At 48.4% G+C, this 23,651-nt stretch overlaps 1 protein-coding gene across 9 annotated transcripts in view; it reads left to right on the top strand.

Moving 5' to 3' along the window:
* Nucleotides 1-23,651, top strand: part of SPIN1 (spindlin 1) — a 77,629-nt gene that overhangs the window by 45,345 nt on the left and 8,633 nt on the right. For 8 of the 9 annotated variants that reach the window (XM_088019112.1, XM_088019109.1, XM_088019106.1 and 5 more), the window contains 2 exons: nt 9,303-9,351; nt 20,542-20,795. In XM_088019112.1, coding sequence (XP_087875238.1) covers nt 9,303-9,351; nt 20,542-20,795 — 303 coding nt within the window. The remainder of the gene's footprint in view (nt 1-9,302; nt 9,352-20,541; nt 20,796-23,651) is intronic. The other variant, XM_088019114.1, reaches the window with a different exon arrangement.

Here is a 23,651-nt window from a genome sequence, read left to right on the forward strand (position 1 = left end):
GAGCAGGGAGCCCGAAGCGGGGCTCGATCCCAGGACCCTGGGATCATGACCTGAGCCGAAGGCAGACGCTTAACGACTGAGCCACCCAGGCGCCCCAGAGCTCTTTTAAAGTCAGAGTTACTTTGTCTGTGATAGGAGTTATTTCTTACACTTGCCACTGTGTGGTACCAGCTTCTGTGAGACGACTTGCCTTACGTCCCTGGCCTGTTTGCATCCACATGGGCCTCAGCCTCTGTCACAGAAGTCATGCTGGACTTCTGCTCCTAGCTTATGTCTGTGGTTTCTTGGATCCTGTGTGTTTATGAATCTTTTCTCTCTTGTTTTCTGAAGAATATCCTCCAGTAACTTCCATATATTTGTGGGAGATGTAATTTTTGAGCCCATATGTGAAGGTAAATGTCTATACCCTCAATTGGCAGTTTAGCTGGTTATGGAAGTCTGGGTTCAAAGTCATTTTACCTCTACTTTGCAGGTATTTGCTTTCTGGTTGTCTAGCTCAGTGTTGGTGAAAGAATATGTCTAGTACTTTATTTTTTTTAAAAAGGACTTTAAAAAAGGACTTTATTTTTCTTAAAGATTTTTTTTTCTTTATTCATTTGAGAGAGAGAGAGCACAAACGGGGGGAGAAGCAGAGTAAGAGGGAGAAGCAGACTCCCCGCTTAGTCCGATGTGGAGCCTGATGTGTGGAGCTTGATTCCAGGACCCTCAGATCAGACCTGAGCTGAAGGCAGATGCTTAATCAACTGAGCCACCCAGGCGCCCCAGAACTTTATTTTTCTTAAAGCGGTTTTAAGTCACAGCAAAAGTGAGCAGAATGTACGCTTCTCATATACCCCTGGTGCCCTCCCCCTCAGCCTCCCATATACTAGCAACAGCCCCCACCAGATAGTACATTTGTTACAGTTGATGCACCTACATTGGACACGTTGTGATTACCCAGAGTCCATTGTTAAGATGTCTTAAGGTTCACTCTTGGTGTTGTACGTTCTGTGGGTTTTGACAAATGTGTAATCACTCAAATCCACCATTCTGCTGTTATTCAGGGTAGTTTTACTTCCTAAAAATCCCCTAGTCTTCAGGTATTCATTCCTCTCTCCCCCTAACCCCTAGCAGCCACTGACCTTTTACTGTATCCATAGTTCTGCCTTTCTTGGAATGGCATAGAGTTGGAATTCTATGTAGCCTTTTCAGATTGGCTTCTTTCACTTAGCAGTGTGCACTTAAGGTTCTTCCATGTCTTTACATGACTTGATAGCTCGTTCCTTTTCAGTACTGAATAATATTCTATTTGTGGATGTACCATAGTTTATCCACTCACCCACTAAAGGACATCTTGATTGCTTCCAAGCTTAGGGAGTTATAGATAAAGCTGCTATACACATCCATGGGCAGGCTTTTGTGTGGACTGGTTCCAACTTCTTTGGGTAAATACCAAGGACCATAATTGCTAGATCATATGGTAAGAGTATGGTTTGTAAGAAACCACCAAACTGTCTTCCATCGCAGCTGCACCAGTCTGCGTTCCCTTCAGCCATGAATGAGAGTTCCTGTTGCTGTATATCCTCTCCCGTGCTTAGTGTTCTGGATTTTGGCTATTCTATTAGATATGTAGTGGTATCTCATTGTTTTTAGTTTGCATTTCCCTGATGACATGATGTGTAGAACATTTTTTCATACATGTTTTTTGCCATCTCTATCTGTTCTTTGGTGTTAAGCTCTTTGGCCCATGTTTAATGAGGTGGTTTTCTTGTTGAATTTTAAGAATTCTTTATATATTTTGGATAACAGTCCTTCATCAGATATGTTTTCCAGGTATTTTCTTCTTCTGGTTGTCTTCCCTTTATTAAAAAATTTATGTATTTGTTTTTGAATTACAAACCCTTGTGTCGAGGGCTGACTTTCAATAGATCGCAGTGAGGGAGCTGCTCTCCTACGTACAAAACCAGAAGCAGGTTGTCTATGAATGGTTTAGTACCAGGTTCCCCACAAATGTGCATTGCATGAGTGGTGAGGGGGTGGCCCCCTTTTCAGCCACGCCCTATTTCCCAGCATGAGGTGCTCTCTGCACCAGACCCTGGTCCCTAAGCTTGGTGGCCCGCTGGTGGGGACAGTGGGGGAGTGCTTATCTCAGGCCAACCGAGGCTCCTTGGTGCTGCCGTATTGTTCTGCTTGGGCAGGATTCTGACTTAGAGGTGTTCAGTCATAATCCCGAAGATGGTAGCTTCGTCCCATTGGCTCCTCAGTCAAGCACATATGCCAAATTCTCATTTTCTTGATAGTGTCTTTCACAGAGCAGAAGTTTTTAATTTTAATGAAATCTAGCTTATCAGTTCACTTCTTTCATAGATTGTGCCATTGTATTATTTTAAAAAGTCCTCAGTATAACCAAGGTCATTTGGATTTTTTCCCTATGTTAACTTTTCAGAGTTTTACAGTTTTGCACTCTGCATTTAGGTCTGTGATCCATTTTGAGTTACTTTTTGTGAAGGATGTAAGGTCTGTGTCTCAATTCATTTTTTTGCAGGTGAATGTCTAGTTATTCCAGCACCACTTATTTAAAAAGACTATTTTTTCTCCATTGTATTGCCTTTGCTCCTTTGTCAAAGATCAGCTGACTATATGTTGATCTTTTTAGGGTTTTCCATTTGATCTGTTTGTCCATTCTTTAGCCAGTACCGTGGGGTCTTGATGAGTGTGGCTTTGTAGTATGTCTTAAAGTCAGGTAGTGTCAGTTCTCCAGCTTTGTTCTCCTCCTTCAGTATTGTGTTGGCTGTTGTGAATCTTTTGCTTCTCCCTATAAACTTTAGAACCGGTTCGTTGATATCCACAAAATAATTTGCTATGATTTGGATTGGGATTGCACTGAATCTGTAGATCAACTTGAGAAGAACTGACATCTTTTTTTTTTTTTTTAAGATTTTATGTATTTATTTGAGAGAGAATGAGTGAGAGCGAGAGCGAGAGAGAGAACAAGGGGAGGAGGGTCAGAGGCAGAGGGAGAAGCAGGCCCTCTCCTGAGCAGGGAGCCCCATGCGGGGTTTGATCCTGGGACTCTCGGATCGTGACCTGAGCTGAAGGCAGATGCTTAACCTACTGAGCCACCCAGGCGCTCCTGGGAAGAGCTGACATCTTGGCAATATTGAGTCTGTTTGTGAGCGTGGAATGTCTCTACATTTACATAGTTGTTCTTTGATTTCTTCCATCAGTTTCGCTCATATCCATCTTGTATATGTGGTCTGTAGTGATATCTCCTCTTTGATTTCTTGTTAGTGATTTGTGTCTTGTCTCTTTCTTGTTAGTTATCCTGGCTAGAGATTTATCAGTTTTGATCTTTTCAAAGAATGAGCTTTTGATTTCATTGATTGTTGGCTATTGATTTCTTGTTTAAAATATCACTGATTTCTGTTATTTTTATAACAGCTTTTTTTTTTTTTTAACATTTGACAGAGCTCAAGTAGGGGGAGCAGTGGGCAGAGGGAGAGGGAGAAGCAGGCTCCCCACGGAGTACAGGGCTGGATTCCAGGACCCTGGGGTCATGACCTGAGCCAGATGCAAACGCTTAACCTACCGAGCCACCCAGGATCCCCAGCCTTTATAACATCTTTTGCTTACTTTGCATTTAATATGGTTTCGTCTTTTAGTTTCCTAAGATGGAAGCTTAGATTTTTTTATTTTAGATCTTTCCTCTTTTCTAGTACATGCATCCAGTGCTATAAATTTCTTTCTGTGCACTGCTTTCCCTGCATCCCACAAATTTTTAAATTGTATTTTCATTTTTATCTAGTTCAAAACATAGTTTAATTTTTCTTGCAGTTTCTTCTTTGAACTGTGTGTTTAGAAGTGTGTGGTTTAATCTCCCGACTATTTGGGGATTTTCAGCTATTTTTCTGTTACTGAAATTAGTTTGATTTTATTGTGGTTTGAGAGCAGTTGCAGGACTTCTGTTCTTTTAAATGTATTAAGGTGTGTTTTATGGTCCAGAATGTTGTCTTGGTGAATGCTTCATGGGAGCTTGAAAAGAATGTGTGGTTTGCTGTTGTTGGATAAAGTGGTCTGTTGATGTCAGTTACATCCATTTGATTAGTGGTGGTGTTGGGTTTCACTGTCCTCACTGATTTTTCTGCCTGCTGGATCTGTCCATTTCTGATAGAGGGTTATTGAAGTATCCAACGGAGATAGTGGATTCATCAGTTTCTCTTTGTAGTTCTAACAGATTTGCCTTCCTTAGTTTGATGTTCTTTTGTTAGATACACGCATTAAGGATTGTTATGTCTTCTTAGGATTGATTGCTTTATCATAATATATTTCTTTTTCCCTGGTGACTTTCCTTGCTCTGGGATCTCTCTGAAATTAATATAGCTACTCTCGCTTCTTTTGATCAGTGTTACAGCATGGTATATCTTTTTCCTTCCCTCTACTTGTAGTTCTAAATGTATTTTTAAAGTGGATTTCTTGTGGACAGTGTACAGTATGGTCTTGTTTTTTTGTTCCACTGTGACAGTCTTGGTATTTTAATTGGTATACTTAGACCATTGATATTAAAGTGATTATTGGATTAATATCTGCTGTATTTGTTACTATTTTCTATTCATTGCCCTTGTTCTTTTACTTTTTTAAGAGATTACCCTAGAGTTTGCAGGACACATTTAGAACTAATCCAGTTCACTTACAAGTAAGCTATAATCTAATATGTTGTTGCTAATACTCTGAAAAGTGTTACCAGTTCTATTAAGAATAATAAAAAGAAGTTTTTGTTTTATCTTCATTCATTCCATCTCTAATGATCTTTCTGTAAATTTGAGCGTCTCAGCTATGTCATTTTTCTTCTCTCTGAACTTCTTTTCACATTTATTATAGTGCAGGTCTCCTGGTAACAAATTCTCTCACCTTTTGCTTGTTTGAGCAGGTCTTCTCCTTCTCTCTTGAAGGATAGCAGCAGAATACAAAATTCTAGGTTTTTAATTTTCTCTCAACACTTCAGGTATCTCAGTCTGCTCTCCGCGTGCATGCTTTCTGAGGAGACGTTGGATGTAATTTTTGCTCTGTTCCTCTATACATAGGTGTTTTTCCTCTGGCTCTGTCAGGAGTTTTTCTTTGTCCTTATATGTGGTTTGGGGGCGTTTATCCTGCTTGGCATTCTCTGAACTTCCTGGATCTCTGGTTTAGTGTCTAACTTCCGTTTGGGGAAATTGTCAGTCATTATTGCTTCAGATACTTGTTCTGTTTGTCTCCTTCTTTGCTTCCTGGCATTCCCGTTGTACATGTTACTTCTTTGTAGTTGTCCCATGGTCCTTCGATACTCTGATTTTTTCCCGTCTTTGTCTTTTTTCTCTTTGCTTTTCAGGTTTGGAGGTTTCTGTTGGCATGTCCTGAAGCTCAGAGATTCTTCCTCAGCAGCCTCTGGGGACTGCTGGATTAATGTCGGCCGGTTTCTTACTGTTCCCTGTTCCTTGCCCTGTGCTTTCTTCCTTTTTTCTCTTCCACTTTTCCCTGCTTTTTTGTGGTTTTAATCAAGCACTTTCCATGATTCCTTTTTCTCCATGATGGGTCCCCCAGACACATTCTTCATTTCCTTTATGGTGTTTTGATCTCTGCTGTGTCTTTTTAATTTTTTCTGATAATTTCCACCTCTCTGTTTACATTACTCCTCTTTTCTCACATGTTGTCTACTTTTTTTCACTAGAGCTCCTAGCTTATTGGTCTGACAACTCCACCGCTCCTGTCAGATATATCTAAGCCTAGTTCGGATACTTGCTGTCTCATCAGACCATGTTGTTTGCCTTTTAATGTGCTGTGTAATTTTTTGCCTACGACATGATGTGCCAGGTAGAAGGAGCTCTGTGAGCCGTCCATGAAGTGACGATGCTGTGTGGGGGCAGTGCACGTCCTGTAGGGCTGAGATGCGGTCTTGCGCTCTCCTGAGTCTGGGCCACAGGCTGACCTCCTCCCTCTGTGGGACTGGACGGCAGGCACCTGCACTTTGAATTCCTCTTCCCTCAGTCCAGCTGGGCTGAGACAGACCCCAGAGGTTAAGCTCTTGAGGGTAGGCCTTGTTGAGAACTGAACACTTTGTTGTATTTCTAAAAGGGTACTTTTCCCCTCCCTCTACTGGAAGCAGGAGGGGATTTTTGTCTGATCTTCCCTGAGAACCTGGCAGCGCTCCTGGAGGTGAAACCTGCCAAAGCATGGCTGCCCTGCGTCCCCTCAGCACGACTGGTGGCTGGAGGCTTTGTCCTGGCCTTCTCCACACTGAGGCCTCAGCCGCTGGGCAGTTGCTGTTCAGGCTTTCCTGCCCTACTTCCTGCGGACACTTCTGCCCACTGAGCTGTGCTCGTCCGCATCTGCAGGTCAGTCTCCGGGTTGGGGAGCGGCCGTTTGCCCGGTGACTTCACGTCTCTGACCGATCGAAGGAGAGTTGTTGATTCTTCATCGAGTTCAGCTTTTTGCTTGTTAGCGTGTGGCACCAGAAATGGCGCGTTCTCTCTTCGTGGTGTTCGGCTTTCAGGAGCCCTTGGCTTTCTCCCTCTTTGCAGCCTCTTGCTCCCTGTTCCCTCGGTTTCCTTGCGGACACCCGTTCTTGCACTTCATCCCCGTGGGGCTCTGGGATCATTTCATAGCCAGTTTGCTGCTCGTCTGACGGCACTCCTGCCACAGAGGGGTTGTTTCTTGAGTGGTCAGTAGAACATGGTTTCCGCCAGGGTCCTCCTGCAGCTGGGGAAGTGAACTTCATGGGGACATGTGGTGACTTGCGGGCCTGAGCTTTGCCTGGCGTGCAGGGATGGGGCAGCCCAGATGCTGAGTCAGCTGCCCTGCCCTGGTGTCCTCCGCGTGGGAGGGGAGGGCGTGCTGACGCCTGGAGCAGGCCCAGCAGACCCTGAGCAAGTCCTTCATGTCTGTGTACACGTCCTTCCTCATCCTTCCAGCCCAGGCCTCGCCATGTTCCGTGGTGCCTCAGGATGCTCCGCTCTCCTTCCAGGCTGTGTTCTCCCATCGTCCCTGAGTCACCTGCATGTTTGTGTGTGGGCACCCGGGCTGGGTAGAGCGAGGATGGCCCTGCGCTGTCACCTGGGGACAGTGAGGGATCGTCCAGCTCTCTCCCTATTAACTTTACCATCGTGAGTGTAACACTAGTAAGGAAGTGTGTGTTTAAATCGCATACTTTCACGTAAGGCCAAGGAGAGAGAAATTTGGATAACCCGCAAGCCTCCAGCCTGGGGAACCACGATACCGAGTTTGTGGTTGGAGGTTCTTTGTCTGTTTTTGCTGCTCAATGTGAATTTTGATCATTGTAATAAGTACTTGTGTTTGTTGCATTCCACGGATTGTTTCCATTTTTTCTTCAAGATCACGTTTCATTGTGATTTTGTCTTTGGACTGTGGACTTTTAGAAGATTGTTGTTTAATTTTCAGAAACACAGGTATTTCTAGATACTATTTATTTCTGGTTTAATTCTGATGTGGCTTCAGGTTGTTGTAAGTGGATGGAGGGTTTGTGTTCTGAGGAGCAGATGGTGTGTCTGGGTGAACGTCTCATGTGAACCTGGGAAAAAGCGCGGGTTGGCAGTTTGTGGAGTTTGGGTCTTCCGTGTCTGTACCGATGTTCTACCTGCGTGTTATGTCAGTTCCTGAGAGAGGAGTTCACGTCGGGATTGTGGGTGATTCTTCCTGCCGGTGCCGTCCCCGGTTTGCTCTGCGTCCTTCAGTGTTCTGGGACCAGGTCCACACGGTCAGCCTGGGGTTAAATGTGGGGACTTCTTGGGTCATTGGCTCTTACCGTTTTGAAATACTGTCTTGATCCTCGATAACTTTGCCCTGAAGTTAACTTGTGTGGTGTTAGCTACTGTACCATCCCTCTGTCTTGTCTCTGAATTGGTGCGTGTGGCGTATTCATGTTTGCTGGGATTCTCCGTGTCGTTGGGCTGGAAGCTGCTTGGGCTGAACGTGTGCTGAGTGCACGGGTTCACCCACCGTCTTCCGTCCTGGCTCCGTGGTTTCTGACAATGAATCTGGAGTCAGTATTGCCTTTGTTTCCCTCCATTTGATGCGTCTTTCATTGTCCAGCTGTTTTAAAAGTATTTTATTGGTTGCTGGTTTTCAGAAACGTGATTAGGACGTGCCCCGGGGTGGTCGTCTTTGGCGTCGGTGAGCTCACTGGCCACGTGCTTGCGCACTTACCTGCCATTGCTCCTTCCAGAGTTGTTTCTTCTTTCCCACGCCGTCCTCTCTGTCGTGGGTGCGGTTTACAGTGCGTCAGGCCACCAAGGCCATTCCCATCCCCGCTGTTCCCCGCCACTGGGGTCAGCGTCGCTGGTCTTGTGTCTGTGGGGTCTGGGCCGCGGTTCACCACATCCCGCTCTTCATTTCAGATCCTGTGTTTTTCACCAGTTTCATTCCTGTCCTTTCTTCACATTTTTTTTTTTTTTTGTTTTGCTTTAAGTATTCTTTGTGTCTTCCTTTAACTATTTGAGCGTATTTATTACAGCACTTTTAACATCTTTGCCTGTTACTTACGTTGTTTTGTTAAAGCCCACGGGGGTGTGGGGTCCAGTCTGCCGCTGCGCGTTGGGAATGTGGCACGTTGGGACCCCGTTGCTGCCTTCTGGGTTTGTTCTGGTCTTCAGATGCCAGGATGGGCTGTGGCAGCTTTGATTCCTGGGGCTCCTTCAGCCTTCCTGCTGAGGGGCCACCTCTTTGTGGTTTTTACCTCACGGGTTCAAAGAGGTGGCTCACTGGACTTTGAACACCATTCATGCCTTTCCACCCCCAGATGTTTGGAGGCCCCCGGCCCCCTCTCCTGCCAGCCCTGGCCTGGCTCTCAGCCTGGCGCACCCACCGGGTTCTTCTGGTTTCCCTTCTCCTCCCGGCGTCCACATGTTGCCCTCGGAGCACAGTCTGCGTCCCGGCGGGGCCGCCGTGGTCCTGCCCCACCCGTCATCCCGATGCCTGGACCCAGGTGTCTCACGCCTGTGGTGCTCTGATTGCGGGGGGCAGGCCGCAGCTGCTGTAACGTCGTACTTCACGGCCAGATTGTCGCTCACTTCTCTGGTTTCTGTCCATGTGATTTTGGGCAGTTTTTCATGACTCATCTGGGGAGATGAGCTGTTGGCCCTGTCATTTTATCTTCCCGAACTCCTTTTATCTCCTTTTTAAAAATTAGATAAGCAGTGGGCTTTCTACATGTTGGCTGTTTATGGTTTATTTTCATTCATGCTTTATTTAGCAGTTTTTCAGAAGTTAATTTTTCCAAGTTCTGAAGTATTTTCTATCCAGTTTTTATTGACTTATATTCACTTCTCTTTTAGGCCATGCTGGTGTGTCTGCAAGCATGATGAAGAAAAGGACTTCCCACAAGTAAGCACCTCTGAAACTTGCTTTTAGATAGCAGGTTGTGGCCGTACGTGACGTGGGGTCTGAGATGCAGCGTGACGCCCTCTCCCCCGGGTTCAGGAGGTCTTGCCTCGCTGCATGTTGAGTACAGACCTGCAGCCGTGTCCCTTGTCCTTGGCCTGGCCTACGGCTGCCTAGGCCTGTCCTTCCACCTCTTAAAGCCTCTGGGCCCTGATTTCCCCTCCAGCTCAAAGGGGCTAGACTGACGGCAGGAAGTGTCCGTTTAGCCAGGAAGTGTCCGTTGAGGCGAGGGTGGCAGGTGTGTGGTGAACCTCTCTTGCTTCTCTCCTTGGAAGGGCTACACGCTCTTGGCTTGCAGGTTCTTGTCTCCGATCTGCTGCTGGACAAGGAGCTCCTTGTGGACAGAGGCCTTCGGTCATGCTTGAGGGCCTGGCTAGCATGCTGACAGGTGCTCGCTCACTGCTTTATAACATTTTCAAATAAATGAAAAGCTTGTAATTTAGGGAACACATATACATGTTGGAAGATAATTAAAAAGCCATGTATTTTAAGTGACCAGTAGGTTATAAATCCTAAATTCTATGGGTACCAGAGTAAAGAAGGCACTTTTTCTCTCTTAAATCTTTGTGTATGACGTAGTTACATTTAAAAAGAAAATTGAGGTACTATCTTGAATGATAATACTGTGCGTGTACTGAGTTACATTTAGTAGATTTCACAAGGACCCACCAGGTCCTGCTTGCGCTACCGGACATCGCTCTAACGAACCAGTTCTGATTGTTTGGAGCCCTAATTGTAGACTGTTAACTCTGGAAGACACCCTTTGACCCCAGCTAGCGCCTTCCAGGCCTCTTGTTATAGCTCTTCTTTCCAAATTTTTCCTACCGAAAGGCTCGCAAGTACCCCTGCCACCACCCTGTGGGGTTGAAGAGCATAAGACCCCCACTGGTAATGGTTGGTGGTTGGTGCACACGTGCCTCCTGTTTCAGAGCACATGTGGACCTATAACATAAATATTTATAATGCGTAGTTTAGGAAATGACCTGGAATAGAAGGGTGTGACGTTGAGGTGAGTATGTGTGTCCCTGAGGTTGGATAAAGCATTTCCCAGATTCCGTGGATTTGCCCATTACTAACATTCATGCTTCTGCCATATCCAGGGACCTGGTCATTCACGTACTGTCTCTCCCTCATTATCATACCACAGCATTACCGCAAATGGTAAACCATGTCTTGGCCCAAGTGGAAACCAAACAAATACAAGCGTTAAATATTAGGTAATGATAGAAACGTAACTACGGTGGGGAAGAGGAGCAAGGCACACGTTAACTTTGCAAGACCAGAACAGTTCATGCAACATAGATTTTGCCATAATCTATTTTAAAATAAATGGCTTTAAGAATGTAATGTGCATTCAGTTTTATCCATTTTTACCCATTGCCGGGTGTCTAGAACTAGTCTTGACTCAGGATTGTGGGCATTGTTGGGTTTGTGCAAGGATTTCCCGAGCCTCATCTGAAGCACGATCACCTGTTAACTCCTGGCTCTGAGGTGGTGGTTATTTCTCCCCCCAGAGCACAAGGAATAAACACCTACCTTTAAAACTTTGCTGTTCATATGTGTGCCAGCTGAAGGCATCTGACCCCTGGGCTCTGCCGTGCAGGGAGCTTGACCTAGTGCTTATTTCCGTTGAAAGTAGAGGGCCGTGACGGAGTTACTCTGTACCAGAGGGAGCTGGGAAGAAAGGAGAGGCTGTCGTTCCCACTCGCCTGTGTCTTCTCACCTCTGTGCACCTCTGAAGATGGTTGGAAACAAAGACCCATGATGCACAGGTCTGCACCATTCACCATGGGTGGTGGTTGCTGGCTGCCTCTGGAGCGGCCCCTGCCCAGGAGCTGGTGCAAAGCAGGAAGCTGGATGGCTCAGCTGGGCGCCTTGGCACGTTCCTCCATCTGCCTGGCACCGTGCTTACCAGGCCTAAAAATCCTGATGTGGACCAGGACGGTTCCTCTCCACAGGTGACATGTTTATGGAAACCACGTGGAAAAGCAGACCTGGAGCCTCACTCTGCCCTCACCTGCCCTCACTGTGGCCCTCTGGTGAGCGAGTCAGGCATGCAGGCCTGACCCACGCCTCAGTCCAGGGAGACTGAGCAGGAACGCCACGTGTGGACACCTCTGCTTGCTGGAGGGAGTCCCAGGCACACCCAGGAGATGCGTGCCGGCAGGGCCACCATCCCCGCGGAGACTGGCAGGACTCGGGGACTCGGGTCTGCCGTGTTGGAGCACCGCGGCACCCAGAAGCTGTGTAGCCGTGGCTTTTTTCTGCTTTTACAGTAAATGGAACAAGCTTACATGCCCCCTGCCATCCGGTCCCTTCACTGCATTTTGGGAACAAGTTGGTGACCGCCGTGTCCTGGCTTCTCAGGAGGTGGTTTGGGAAGGGCCTCACAGTGGGCAGCCAGGGCTGCGCGGGTCCACACGACCTGCATTTCTTTCCGTAAACACGGGACTGCACTGTGCGTGTGTTTTTTCCTCCTTATGGTTGTGTTGATAGCACTCTTTTCTCCAGCATGCTGGATTGTCAGAATGCCGCATGGAATACGTGTAACATACAAAATAGGGGTTAGCTGACTGTTTCAGGTTATCAGTAAGGCTTGTGGTCAAGCTATTAAATTTTGAAGTCAGAAGGTACACCCAGATTTTCACCTGCGTGGGGGGTCAGTGCCCCAGTCCCTGCTTTGTTCAAGGGTCAGCTGTGGTTTTTGAAGGGAAGGTATAGTTGGGGGACATCTAAGGTGAGTTTAGCTATAGTGGTTCTTTGTTTCAGTTTTCAAACGGAAATCTGGTTCTCTTTCGTCCCTAATTTGGATAGTGGATGCATTTCCGTTTCCAGGGTTTTGGTGTATTTCCCACTAACGCACATTTGGAGAACGGACCAGAGCTATTACACACTAAGTAGAGATGTTTCCAGGGAGGGCTTTTCCATTTGTTAAGACATAAGTCACTGATGGCGACAAGGACAGAGATGCTGCCGCCTCCTCTTCGTCGAGTCCCTGTGTGGCCTCCCTGTCAAGGAGGAACCCTGAGCCCTTTTATGCAGAGGCTAACGAGCTAGTCCGGGCTCCTGCACGGAGGAGTGACTGAGTGAGGGCTCACAGATAGATCGGCAGGACTCTGTAGAGCATGCAGCGACCACACCGTGTGTCCACGGGGAACGCGTTCTAGTCTCCCGTCTGCAGAGTGGGGGCTGTCCGTGGTAAACACACAGACTAGGTGAGCAGTGGAGCCTGGTGCTGACTGCCTTAAACTGATCAAAACCTGGACGACTTCTTAATCAGCTTGTGAGGAACTGCTCTTCACACCAGTGAAGTGGGTAGCATTTTGGAAGGCCCTCGGCATTGGGAGGCTTCCGCGGACAACTCTTAGTGTGTAGACAGAGTAACGAGAGAACCCCTAGCGATTGGGGTGGAAGACAGACCCACTCCCTGCTGTTTCATCTTGTCCTGTTAAGCCAGCAGTGGTAGTATGTGCTGCGGAACTTTCACTAAGCTGCACGTAGCAGAAAAGCAGTTTTTTCGTTCTTCTTGCTGGCGGGCATCTTGTAAAAAGAGAGCCCTTTTGATTTAATCCGTATTTTCTGCTGAAATCTGCGGGAACACAGGGAAGTGCTTTTCTAGGACGGGACTGGAGAGAATAAGGAAAGCATGTCAGTAATTAATGGACACAGCCACGTACACAGAGTGTGATAGGCATTTATTGGTTCATAGCAGCGTTGTGGTAGTTGAAATTTGATTGAACAAGTGTGGTCCCTTTAACTTTTGGCTACCAAAATAAGCTACTCCAGTCCTGGGGGCTGTTTGGGGTGGGTCTCAGACATGGAGGGAGTCTGGGTAAACACTGGAAGGTCTTCCCACACAGAACTTCCTTTCTGGTCGACTGAACAAGTAGCGTGGTCAATTCAGAACTGACTTGAAGTATTGAAAGTGTTGAGCAAGGTACAGAAAGTCCCCTGCAGTTGAGCTCACCTTGTTGGGAACGTGGATGCATAGAAATTAGTGTCGGTTCTGATCGTGCTCCCCAGGGGTGGTGCCTGGGGCAGAGTGCCCGGGAACCTGTTAGGTAAGGTCTGGTATCGTGGACTCCGGTCTGTGGGGCCGGCGTGGCCTTCCACATGTGCTCCGGGTGGCCGCCTGCCCGCGGTTCCTCCGAGGCTCATCGGGGAGCTAAGCGGGTCGTGCTGTAGCAGTGAGAGCAGCTGCTGAGCGGCCGGCCCCCATCCACTCGCCCTTGAGGACACATAGCAGCTCACTGGTCCCTGAAACCAGTGTCAGAGATGGCTTCTGGAGATAAGGAGCGAGCCAAGTGATCGTAGGTGTTCACCTCTGGTCTCTCTACTTTACCCTTGAATCCTGCGGAGGGTGACTCAGGGTGGCCTTGTCCTTGGCGCTCAGCTGCAATTCAGGCTACCTCCCCGGAGCCAAGTTTCTGGGCTTCTGTCTGCAGCCGTGCGGTGTGTCGGCCCAGCAAGTGGTTGTGGACAGCGCTGCAGACTCATTCCCAAGAATATATGGATTGAGAGCTGTTAAAAAAACACATGTGTCCAGGGAGGACCTAAGTCAACATCACCACGTTTAGGAAGCCCTCATTTTAAGTTAGAAAAGCTGTTTCCGTTGATAACATCCCATCTGCATGCTGTTCTTTGAACCACCCAGAGATGACCTGAGGGTGTGTGCCGATTCTGGACCTTCTCCGGGAATCGGACACGTTCCTCTTAGTTTGCTTTTATATGTACTGCTCCAGCTCGTGAAAATAAGCTTTTATTTTTATTACAGCTCTTGTTGATTTTTATCTAAATCAGCAATTAGCAATTAAAATAAGATTTAAGAACTTGTTTAGGGTATAATTTTTAACCTTTCTAGTTGTGAGCAATTTAAAGATTTTTAAAAAAATTTTTATTTATTTGACAGAGAGCACAAGCAGCAGGCAGAGGGAGAGGGAGAAGCAGGCTCCCCACTGAGCAGGGAGCCCGCGATGCGGGACTTGATCACAGGACCTGGAGATCATGACCGGAGCTGAAGGCAGACGCTTCACTGAGCCACCCAGGCGCTCCTCTAGTTATGAGCAATTTAAAATGTACACAAAAATAGAGTAACATGTAATAAGTCCTGAGCCCTGTTAGCCAGCTTCAGCGATCATCAGTGTTTTGCCTGATAAAAGACACTAATACAATACACGAGTGTATCACTTGTTACCCAAGGAAGTTCCAGACTTCGTCACCTGGTCCGTGCTGGTTGGAAGAACTTAAATCAACTTACAAAGAACACATATTTGTGCACTCTTAATATGAAATAATATTTGATATTTTAACGTGAATAAAGACATTTTAGAACACTCTTCTTCTGTAAGCCGTGGCTACAAGAGCCTTGGGCAGAGTCATGTCCCGGTAGTTGGGGAGCTTGACTTCGACTAGAAACACAAGTGTGTTACTCTAAGTACTCGTGGTTGCCTTCGGTGCTGCCATGGGGAGAATGATCTCTGTCACTTCTGCCTTTTCAGCCAGACTGCTGATGAATCTTCTTTTACTTCTTCCTTTAGAGCCAGGGACATGATGCCCCACAAGTAGAATTACCCCTGACTAAACGCACGCACTACAAGTGAAGTTCGCAATTGAAACATGAAAATGTATAAATGTGTTTCTGTATATAGTTTCCTGCAGAAGTAAGATACTCATTGCATTAATTTAGCAGTAATTAAACTAAAATTGTGCTTCATCTGCCCATAAAAATGAACTGCTTTTAAGTCATTGTAGGAAAATTTGGAAGCACAGGTGGACCCAGAGGAGGACAGCCTAAGTATTTCTAGTGCCGTTCTGGGATTACTCACAGCTGCTAGTACTGTACCGAATGTTTGAGAAGCCTTTTTTCTCCCTATCTGTGGGTAATTATGTGTGTAAGATTTTCATGTCATATTTTCTCCGTCTCTGATGGATTGAATAGCTGTGTAGTAGGAGCTGCTGCATCAGCGGGGCCCACGGTCAAACGTGCTATATCTCCAGTCTCCCGTCATGAACGGGGCTCAGAGTGTGGCAGCTGGGTCTCTGTCCACCACCTTGGATAAATTCCTGGATGTGGACTCACTGGGACAGCAGATTGCAGGGTCGGACGCTAGGAGGGCTCTGTCTGTACCATAAGCAGAGAGGATTGTACCTCGCCATAATTTGCATTAAAACAATTCCTCAGAATTTGCAGTTTTTGTTACTGAGCTGGAGAGTTCATCCTACCTCATCCTATTGGCAGGCCAGAACACTAGAAATCTCTGGGAGACCTAAAGTGTGTTGGGACAGATTTATGTAAAAACTAAGCTGAGCTGAGGAACTCTCTGCCACTTTGAGGAGAACAGGAGGCCGTCCGCAGAGTGACCACCAGAGTAGACTCCGGAATCCACGCAGGTAGGAGACCACCAGGGCTGGTTACAGCCGAAGAGGAGAAACCAGCTTGCCTAGATGCTCGCCTGGCCCTGCTGCCCTCCCCAGGGTCTCTCCCTCAGCTCCTGGCCGCTCCACAGCCCCCTGCATCATAGCTGCGTGTCAGATCCTGCCCGACGTCAGGGCTCACCTGGGCCCGAGGATGTGCTCCCCACCACAGATGCCGTGGCCCCAGCTTGCATGTAACACGAGGGCCCCGGCACCCGGCAGGCACCTGAGGGGCACTGATGGCGCAAGAGATTGTCACAACGGAAGAGCTAACCGGGGATCCACCGCCAACAGGCAAGGCCGACTCGCCGAGTCCATAGAGGAACCGGGGAAGGAGGCGAACATTGCCCCCGATGTTGGGAGACTTGTTAATTGAAGAGACACCGTTGACGAGAAGATCAAGCCATCAGTTTCTAGAAATTAAAGCTACTATGTAAGATACTCAGTAGGTGGGCTAAAATTCAAGCCTATCTATTTTACCTGATTCGGGAACACTTGGTCTGAATTCTTTCTGGAAGGTGAGCAGCGTTGGGGAAAGGTGGACTGTGGAGGACACACCTGGAGACCCTGCGTCCCTCCTGCTGTGGAAGGGGTGGAGGGGGCAGGATCAAGAGCAAACAGGGAGATGATTCTGTGCCCCTCTCGCTAGATTGGTCCAGTGCCAGTTGAGGGGTAATGAAAAACCCAAGTCACGGGCTCTGGTGACATTTCTGATTGGAGGAACAAAGAACATGCTAAAAGCAACTCAGAAAAACCGGTCAGAAGGAAGAAGGATCGATTGGCACTTGACATCTGTAACTTGGAAAATGGGAGACAGTGAAAGTACTGTTTCCTGACACAGGCACTGAGGGGAGAAGGGTCTTGAAGCTGATGTGTGGACCGAGGTGGTTTGGGGACGTGGGCACCAGGACAGCGTCTGGAGGCTCGCAGGAACCTGTGCTTGCCTCTCTGAACCCCGTCTGCGTCACCACAGGGTGTATTTAGAAAAATAACATGTCCACGAGATGGAAATGTTACAAGAAGCAACAAAAATCTTTCCTTCCTTGTTTGTTTCTAAATAAGGTAATGTTTTAAAAAAGTTACTCAGATAATAACAAAACGAAAAATAACAATTTGGAGGAGCAGCCCAAATTCGAGCAGCGTCAGGTGGGGTTACAGTGTGCTGAGGTCTTTTGTTTTTGTTTTTGTTTTTTTTTTTTTAATTTTTCTCCTTTTACTAAGAATTTTTTGCTTATTTTTGGTTTTGCTAGAGCTAGGAAAGAGAAGGCATAGGTTTTGATTAATTGTAGATTTTAGTAGAAGAATGTTAAGTCTAAATGCAGCACTTCAGAGGTTAGAGGTAGCTTCTGTAAGACCAGAGCTACGCCACGTGCGGGGCACAGAAGCCTCCGTCATCCCAGCTGCACAGACGAAGGGAGACACGGGTGATGACACAGTGTTGCACAGAGACACAGAACAAGATGCTGGACCTGCCCAGGCGTCCCGTGGACAGCAGCAGGACTTGGGCCTTCCAGCTCCCTTAAAGAAGACAGAGGGAAGGACCGCTGTGTTCCGGGGTAAAGGGTGCAGGGGCTGCTTTGGAGAGGACCACCCAGCAGCTCTGAGTCCCTTGTGGCACCCCGGGGAGGGAGGGGGCCTGTGCTGCTGCTGGACACAGCCAGGCAACATGGCGGTGCACGGTGCCCCGCTCCCTCCTCAGGAACAGCTGCGGGGCCACAGCAGAGCGCTTCTCGCGAGGGTACAAGGGATGCAGGGCTGAGCGTGCCGCTCTGCCTCTCCAGCTGACCCTCTGTGCCGTCACTGGCCAAGTTTAGGGTGGTTTTGTTGAGAATCATGGTTAATAGAAGATGTCCTGCCTCAGAGTCTCGGATAGAAACTTTTCCGGCTGTGGTCTGTATTCTCCAAGGAGACAGAACAGGTGATGATTGTGTGTGTAGGTGTGCGTGCACACGCACAGACATACATTAGAGCCTAGGGAAGAGCTGGTGTTGTAGCTGCAGTCCGAGGGAAAATCGCACCTTCCTGTGAGAACACTTTTTCTTAAGACCTTCAACTGATTGGATGAGGCCCACCCACGCTGTGTGGGGGCCATCTGCTGATTTCCATGTCTTTCTAGAAGAGTGCCTTCACAGAAAACACCTGGGATAATGATTGACCACATACCCGAGTACTGTGGCCCAGCCACGTTGACACTGGCGCGGATGCTGTGTTGGCCTGTAATTTTGGTAGCGATGGTGGAGCGTTTGTGTGAATCACCGAAATGCTGCACAGGACTGCATTCCTTTCTCGCTGGGGTTTGGGAGCCAGCCCCTCCCTCGCTGTGCGGAAAGCCTGACCCCGTACACAGTATGCATCACTAAGACTTCTCTTCTGCCTGAACGTCCCAAGAAGTAGGTGATGGATCGATGGAGGAGAAATGCCATGCTAGCAAGATTCCAGCCATTTTCCTGCACGGCGCGCTTCCAGGGTCTGTGAAGAGGCCTGAGGTTCGTGGTCGTTGGGGTTGAGCATTGTTTGTAGCTGCAGGGCACTGTCGGTGCTGCGCGGTGCTGGCCTTTTCCTCTGCACCAAGCTGCACGCTGCAGAGTCTGGGGGCCTCTGGGGGCTCCTTGCTGTGAGCATCTTTCAGTCCAGCTCTCACTCCCTTCTCCGCATCAAATGAGGGGCCGTCGGTCTCAAATACTCTCTGTCCAGCTCTGTCCAGAGGTTGCTTTGTCTTTTCCTCCCTGCAGCCCGCAGTTGTGCGCCCCTCTTTCCCATTCCCCGAGTTTGTGTGCAGTTGGAGGAGGTGCTCCCAGCCTGCGGTCAGCCTCTGTGGGAACTCCCGTGACTCCTCGGGAGCCACTGGCGAGGACGTTCTTCCCGGGCCTTGGAGGTCAGCGGAGAGCCCTCGGCTCACGTTTCCCTCCTGAGAACCGTAACCCCGCCACTCTCTCGTCTGGTGGCCCCAGCGTCACTGTCACATTCCCAGTTTTCCCTACACGTGATGTCCTTTCGCCCGGGTGCCCACAAGATGCTCTGTTCCCTGAAGTCCCTTTGTTTTACTAGAATGTTAGTGTCTGTGGTTGGGGGTCTGCTTTCCCAGGGCGGCCTGTGCACATGTCCGTCTTCTGTTTCGGGGAGTTTTTCTCGAGTTGTGTTGGTGTCCTTCTGTTTTACGGAAGCTGGAGTTCGTGTCTGTCCCTTTCTTTCCATGGCTGTTTTGCCCCCGCCGTCCCTTGTCTTCTCTCCCGGGCGCACCCCACGGTGTCTGTTGGCCGGGTTCCTCCGGTTTAGTCCTCATTTCTGGGTGCTTCTGTGTCTCTCCCTCCCTGTCCTGACCCCTGTGGTGTGCCTGACAGTGGGCAGATTGTCTGGACGTGCCTCCCTCCCGGTGCCGCTGTGAGGCCCCTGTGTGTGAGGAGGGCCGGGGCTCCCTTGACGGCCGTCCTCCCTGCCGAGCTCTGAGCTCCTCTGTATCCGTGAGGCCAGTGTGGGGTGTCTCCGTCGTCCCTTCTGAGGCCCACCTCCTTTGTCTCCTGCGGCGCCATCCTGGTGGGAGCTGGGTTTGCTGGGTGCCTGCCGAGCCTTGTGGGGGATGGGGAGCCGACCCGTGATTTCTTCTGCCCTCACAGCCCTGCACGAAGCCCCAGGGCCCCTTCTTCAGCCCGATGTGAGACGGTTTCCTCCTGGGCCCTGCCCCCTCTGCTAATCCGGCCTCATCGGGCAGCCATGGTTTGCCGGACCCTGTTTGTCTCACAGAAGCACCGGGTTTACCAGACTCCACTATTTGATGTACATACGTCTGTAGCTTTAAATATTATAGCCAACAATAAATTGTTTTTCTTTTCAAGTTTGTGTGTACGCCGCTCGCTAATTACTTGCCCTCATGGTGCAGCAGCTGAGAGCTTTCTGACCACCAGATGTTCTCGCGGAAGCGCAGGCAGGGCATGGCCCTGGCCCTCAGCTTGTATTCATGCCCAGCCCGGTCCCTCGTGTGCAGACTCCTAGGCGGAACCAGGATTCCTTCCCTGATCCCAGGACCCATGTGTACTGCTTGTAAACATCGTGTGTAGATTTTTTTCAGTTGTTAATGATCTGAGAAGACTGTGGTTTGGTGTTGCTGCAATAATTTTTACATTAAGTATTTGTACAAATGCAAGTGTGTAAGATTCTATGTTTTCTAGAGATAACTGATGGTACAACGTGGGGATGCCAGCCGGCCTGGACTGCTGGCTGGGGGGATGGGAGAAGAAGCTCAATGTATTGTTTCCTCTCACTGATTAAGGTGGGGGCTTGTGGCGTGGGCCCTGGAGTGGGTGAGATGGAACGTTTGCACATTGCCCAGTTGGACGAGGAACGGGTTCATGTGCGTGTGTCAATATTTCACGCGCTCAGCCCTTCTCTTTCTATGGGATCATTGTGAATTGACTCGTTAGAGGGAACGCGAATGCTGAGAACGCTGTGCTCGTGCTCAGTATGAGGGCTGAAGTTGCCACCGGCAGTGGTGCTCTTCCCGTCCACAGTGCGGGCCTGGGGAGCCCTGTGGCCAGCACGCGTGTGCACACGTGGTGACCCCGAGGGCTCACCTGGAGGCTCCTGGAGCGGGACTGTGGCACCATTAGCTGTGGCGTGGGCCTGGGATAACCCGTAGGAGAGCATGCTGGCTAGCGGTAGCGCTGGATCGAGGGGTGCGTACTTCTGAGATGATCCCTTACGTGTGTATATGTGTGAATGCAGAAAACATCGGAGCAGTGTGGGGCCGAGCAAACCTGTTTCCCAGCCCCGGCGGAACATCGTAGGCTGCAGGATTCAGCATGGGTGGAAGGAGGGGAGTGGCCCTGTCACCCAGTGGAAAGGAACCGTTCTGGACCAGGTGCCTGTAAATCCTTCTTTGTATCTTATAAAATACGATGGATTTGACTGTGTTTATGGACTAGAACTTAATAAAGATGAAAGAGTTTCTGCGCTCGAAGTCCTCCCTGATAGAGTTGGTAAGTTCTCTTTATTATTTGTGCATTATATGCTTTAAAAATGATTATTGAAATGGATGCTTTTTGATTATTCTTTTGCATTATTGGTATTTTTATTTTTACTGGAGTGCAAGCACTCCAGATACATAATTAAGTCACTAAAACCACAGTTCAAGGAACTGTGAGGGATATAGAGATGTATGAAGTTATTGCTGAAGAAATTGACAATCTGATAATGTCTAACATGGTTATTTCCCACATTTTGCTCACTGTTCATGTGGACTCTGATGGGTAAGAATATTTTCTTATTAGCTCAAATATGCTATGTAGTTATTTCATCCGATTATAGTAGCTCATGCCTTTATTTTAGAGTCCTTACGTGAAGTATACCTCACAGTGTGTGTTACTACATGAGTGATCGTTGCCCTTTCAGCCATAATTCAGGCTGCCAGAGCCCGTGGGCTTGAGTACGCATTCTTCAGGGTTGTTTGCACAGCGACTGGGGAAGTGAGCAGCCCTTTCTTTTTTGAAGTGTCATACAAATGTGTTTCACCTTGATAAGCTAGCTTCTTAAGGCGTAAGGTGTCAGTTAATAATAATGACTGATTGTATCTTTAAGAATAAAATAAATGTTACTGTTACGGTCAGCAGGATGCATGCACGGTACACCTTACTTTCTTCAGCGTGTTCACTTGGAAATGTTTTCTGACAGCCTTGCTGCTCATGCACGAGCGCTGGTTTATGCTTTTGGGATGGTCTTCAGAAGCCCCTGCGTTAACAGACGCGGTCCCGGCAGAGGTGAACTTGGCGGGGTAGAAGCGTGGGGTCGGGTTGGCGGGAGAGGGGGCTCTTCAGTGCCTCTGTCCTCTTTGCTTTTGCCACTGTGCTCTTGGGACCCACGTGCTTCCCCAGCATGTTAACTCTGTGCCAGAGCAGCATGTATTTTGTTGGTGTTCCCTGTGGATAGCAGTGCTACGTCTGTGTTCATCCTGTGTAAACGCAGCTCCGTTCTCACCGGAGTCTTGCTTTCCGTCTTCTTTATCCATTTATGAAAGGTAACTCATTGCGCAGTGTTGCATTTCTGGCTTCTGTCACATCTAACTATTCTCTGGGCCACTGGACCTTCTCTCTTCCTCCTGAGGCACATCCTCAGTTTCTTCTTGATCTTGACGTTCGCCCATTTCCAACGTAAGAAGTGCACATTGAAGAGTCTTACTTGCAGGTCTTAAAAAATGTCCAAACCTTCATGTCCATTGTTTGTAGGAAGTTGTCTTTGGACGTGCCTCCCTCCCGGTGCCGCTGTGGAGGGAGTGAAGGAAGTAATTATCATAATACTCTTCTTCTGACCCAGAGGTTTAGTCTGCATCTCTTCTGGGGCGAGACTCTCAGCCCACGTGAGATTTACTGCATTCTGCTGTGTGTCCTGTGCCCGTTTTCCTGAGTTCTTCTGCCTTTGTAAGGACAAAAAAAGTCCTTTTATCTTGGTAAAAACGTGGTTTGACCAAACCCAAATACCCCCAAATCTGTAAGTATCTCTGGTGATGGACTTCAGAGTTGCCTAATGTTTTTCTTTGTAGTTCCCAGCAGGGGACGGGGGTTGCTTTTGTAAACAGCAGAGCATTTTGAAAAGGAAATCCAAAGGCTTCTATACAAACCAGCAGTAGATCATGTGCTGACTCTATGGTTTGCCTTGCCATACCGCAGTCTGGAAGTTCTGTGGCCTTCACTTAACACCCCATGTGGGAAGGCGGCAGCGTTGCATAACTCAGCAAACAGTCATCTTCTGTGTGGGACCAGACTGTGTGTTGGTAAAGGATCCATTTGAAGACTGACAGATTGTTTTATTTTGGTGGGGGAAAAAAAAAAACAACACGTGACCTGAAATTTACTGCCTTGACCATTTTTAAGTGTCCGTAATTCAGCTAGTGTTAAGTGCCTTCACACTGCTGTGGAGCAGATCTCCAGATCTCTTCATCTTGTCAGTCTACAGCTCTGTCCCCATTAAACAGCAGCTCCCCTCCCCGGCCCCCGCCTCCACGCTTCTACTCTGTTTCCATGAAGTCGGTCATGTTCCATACCTCCGAAGCGGGACTGTAGAGTACATGTCTTCCTGTGATGGGGTGCTTCCTCAGCACAGTGTGCTCAGGGCTCGCCGAGTCTAGCCGGTGGCAGCATCTCCTTCCCTTTCAAGGCTGTGTTGACACTGCATGGTACCTGTGCGCCCCTCCATCTGTGGACGGACGCCTGGGCTGCTCCCACCATTGGGCTGCCATGGTGCTGCCATGAACGTGGTGGTTGGATACTTCTCCGGGCCCCTGCTTTCCTTTCCCTGGAGGAGAGTCCCAGAAGTGGAATCCCGTGTTGGATTTTCTGAGGAGACTCTGTGCTGTTTTCCACGGTGTGGGTAGCATTTTGCGTTTCCAGCCACAGTGCACAGGGCTGCAGTTTCTCTACCATGCTCACCAGCCCTTGTCCTTCACTGTGGGTTTGGGTTTGCATTTCCCTGACGATTAGTCGTGTCGGGTATCTTCTTACGTGCTTTTCGGCCACTTATCTGTCATCTTTGCAGGAATGCCTATTCGGGGCCTTTGCCCAGGTTGTAGTTGGGTTAATTAATTTTTGTTGCTGCTGAGTTGTAGGAGTTCTGTACATGTTTTGGAGAGAGTGAGTTTTCATGTGACAGTGTGACAGGTTTGCTGGTAAGGATTTCCGATTCTGCACCACAGTTCACTGCTGAAGAGCTGTTAACGTCACATGGTAGCTCTGCAGTTTCCCGAAAACACTAACAGAAGACTCCCTTTTCAGCAGCAGGTCTTTGTGAAGCTGGATTTTGTACATCACCCCAAAGAGCATGTGACAGGTTGAATGCAGAAGCAG

Source organism: Eumetopias jubatus, unplaced genomic scaffold, assembly GCF_037043125.1.
Source record: "Eumetopias jubatus isolate StellerSeaLion01/CBP00866 unplaced genomic scaffold, mEumJub1_p1.0 scaffold_15, whole genome shotgun sequence".
Classification (NCBI taxonomy): domain Eukaryota; kingdom Metazoa; phylum Chordata; class Mammalia; order Carnivora; family Otariidae; genus Eumetopias; species Eumetopias jubatus.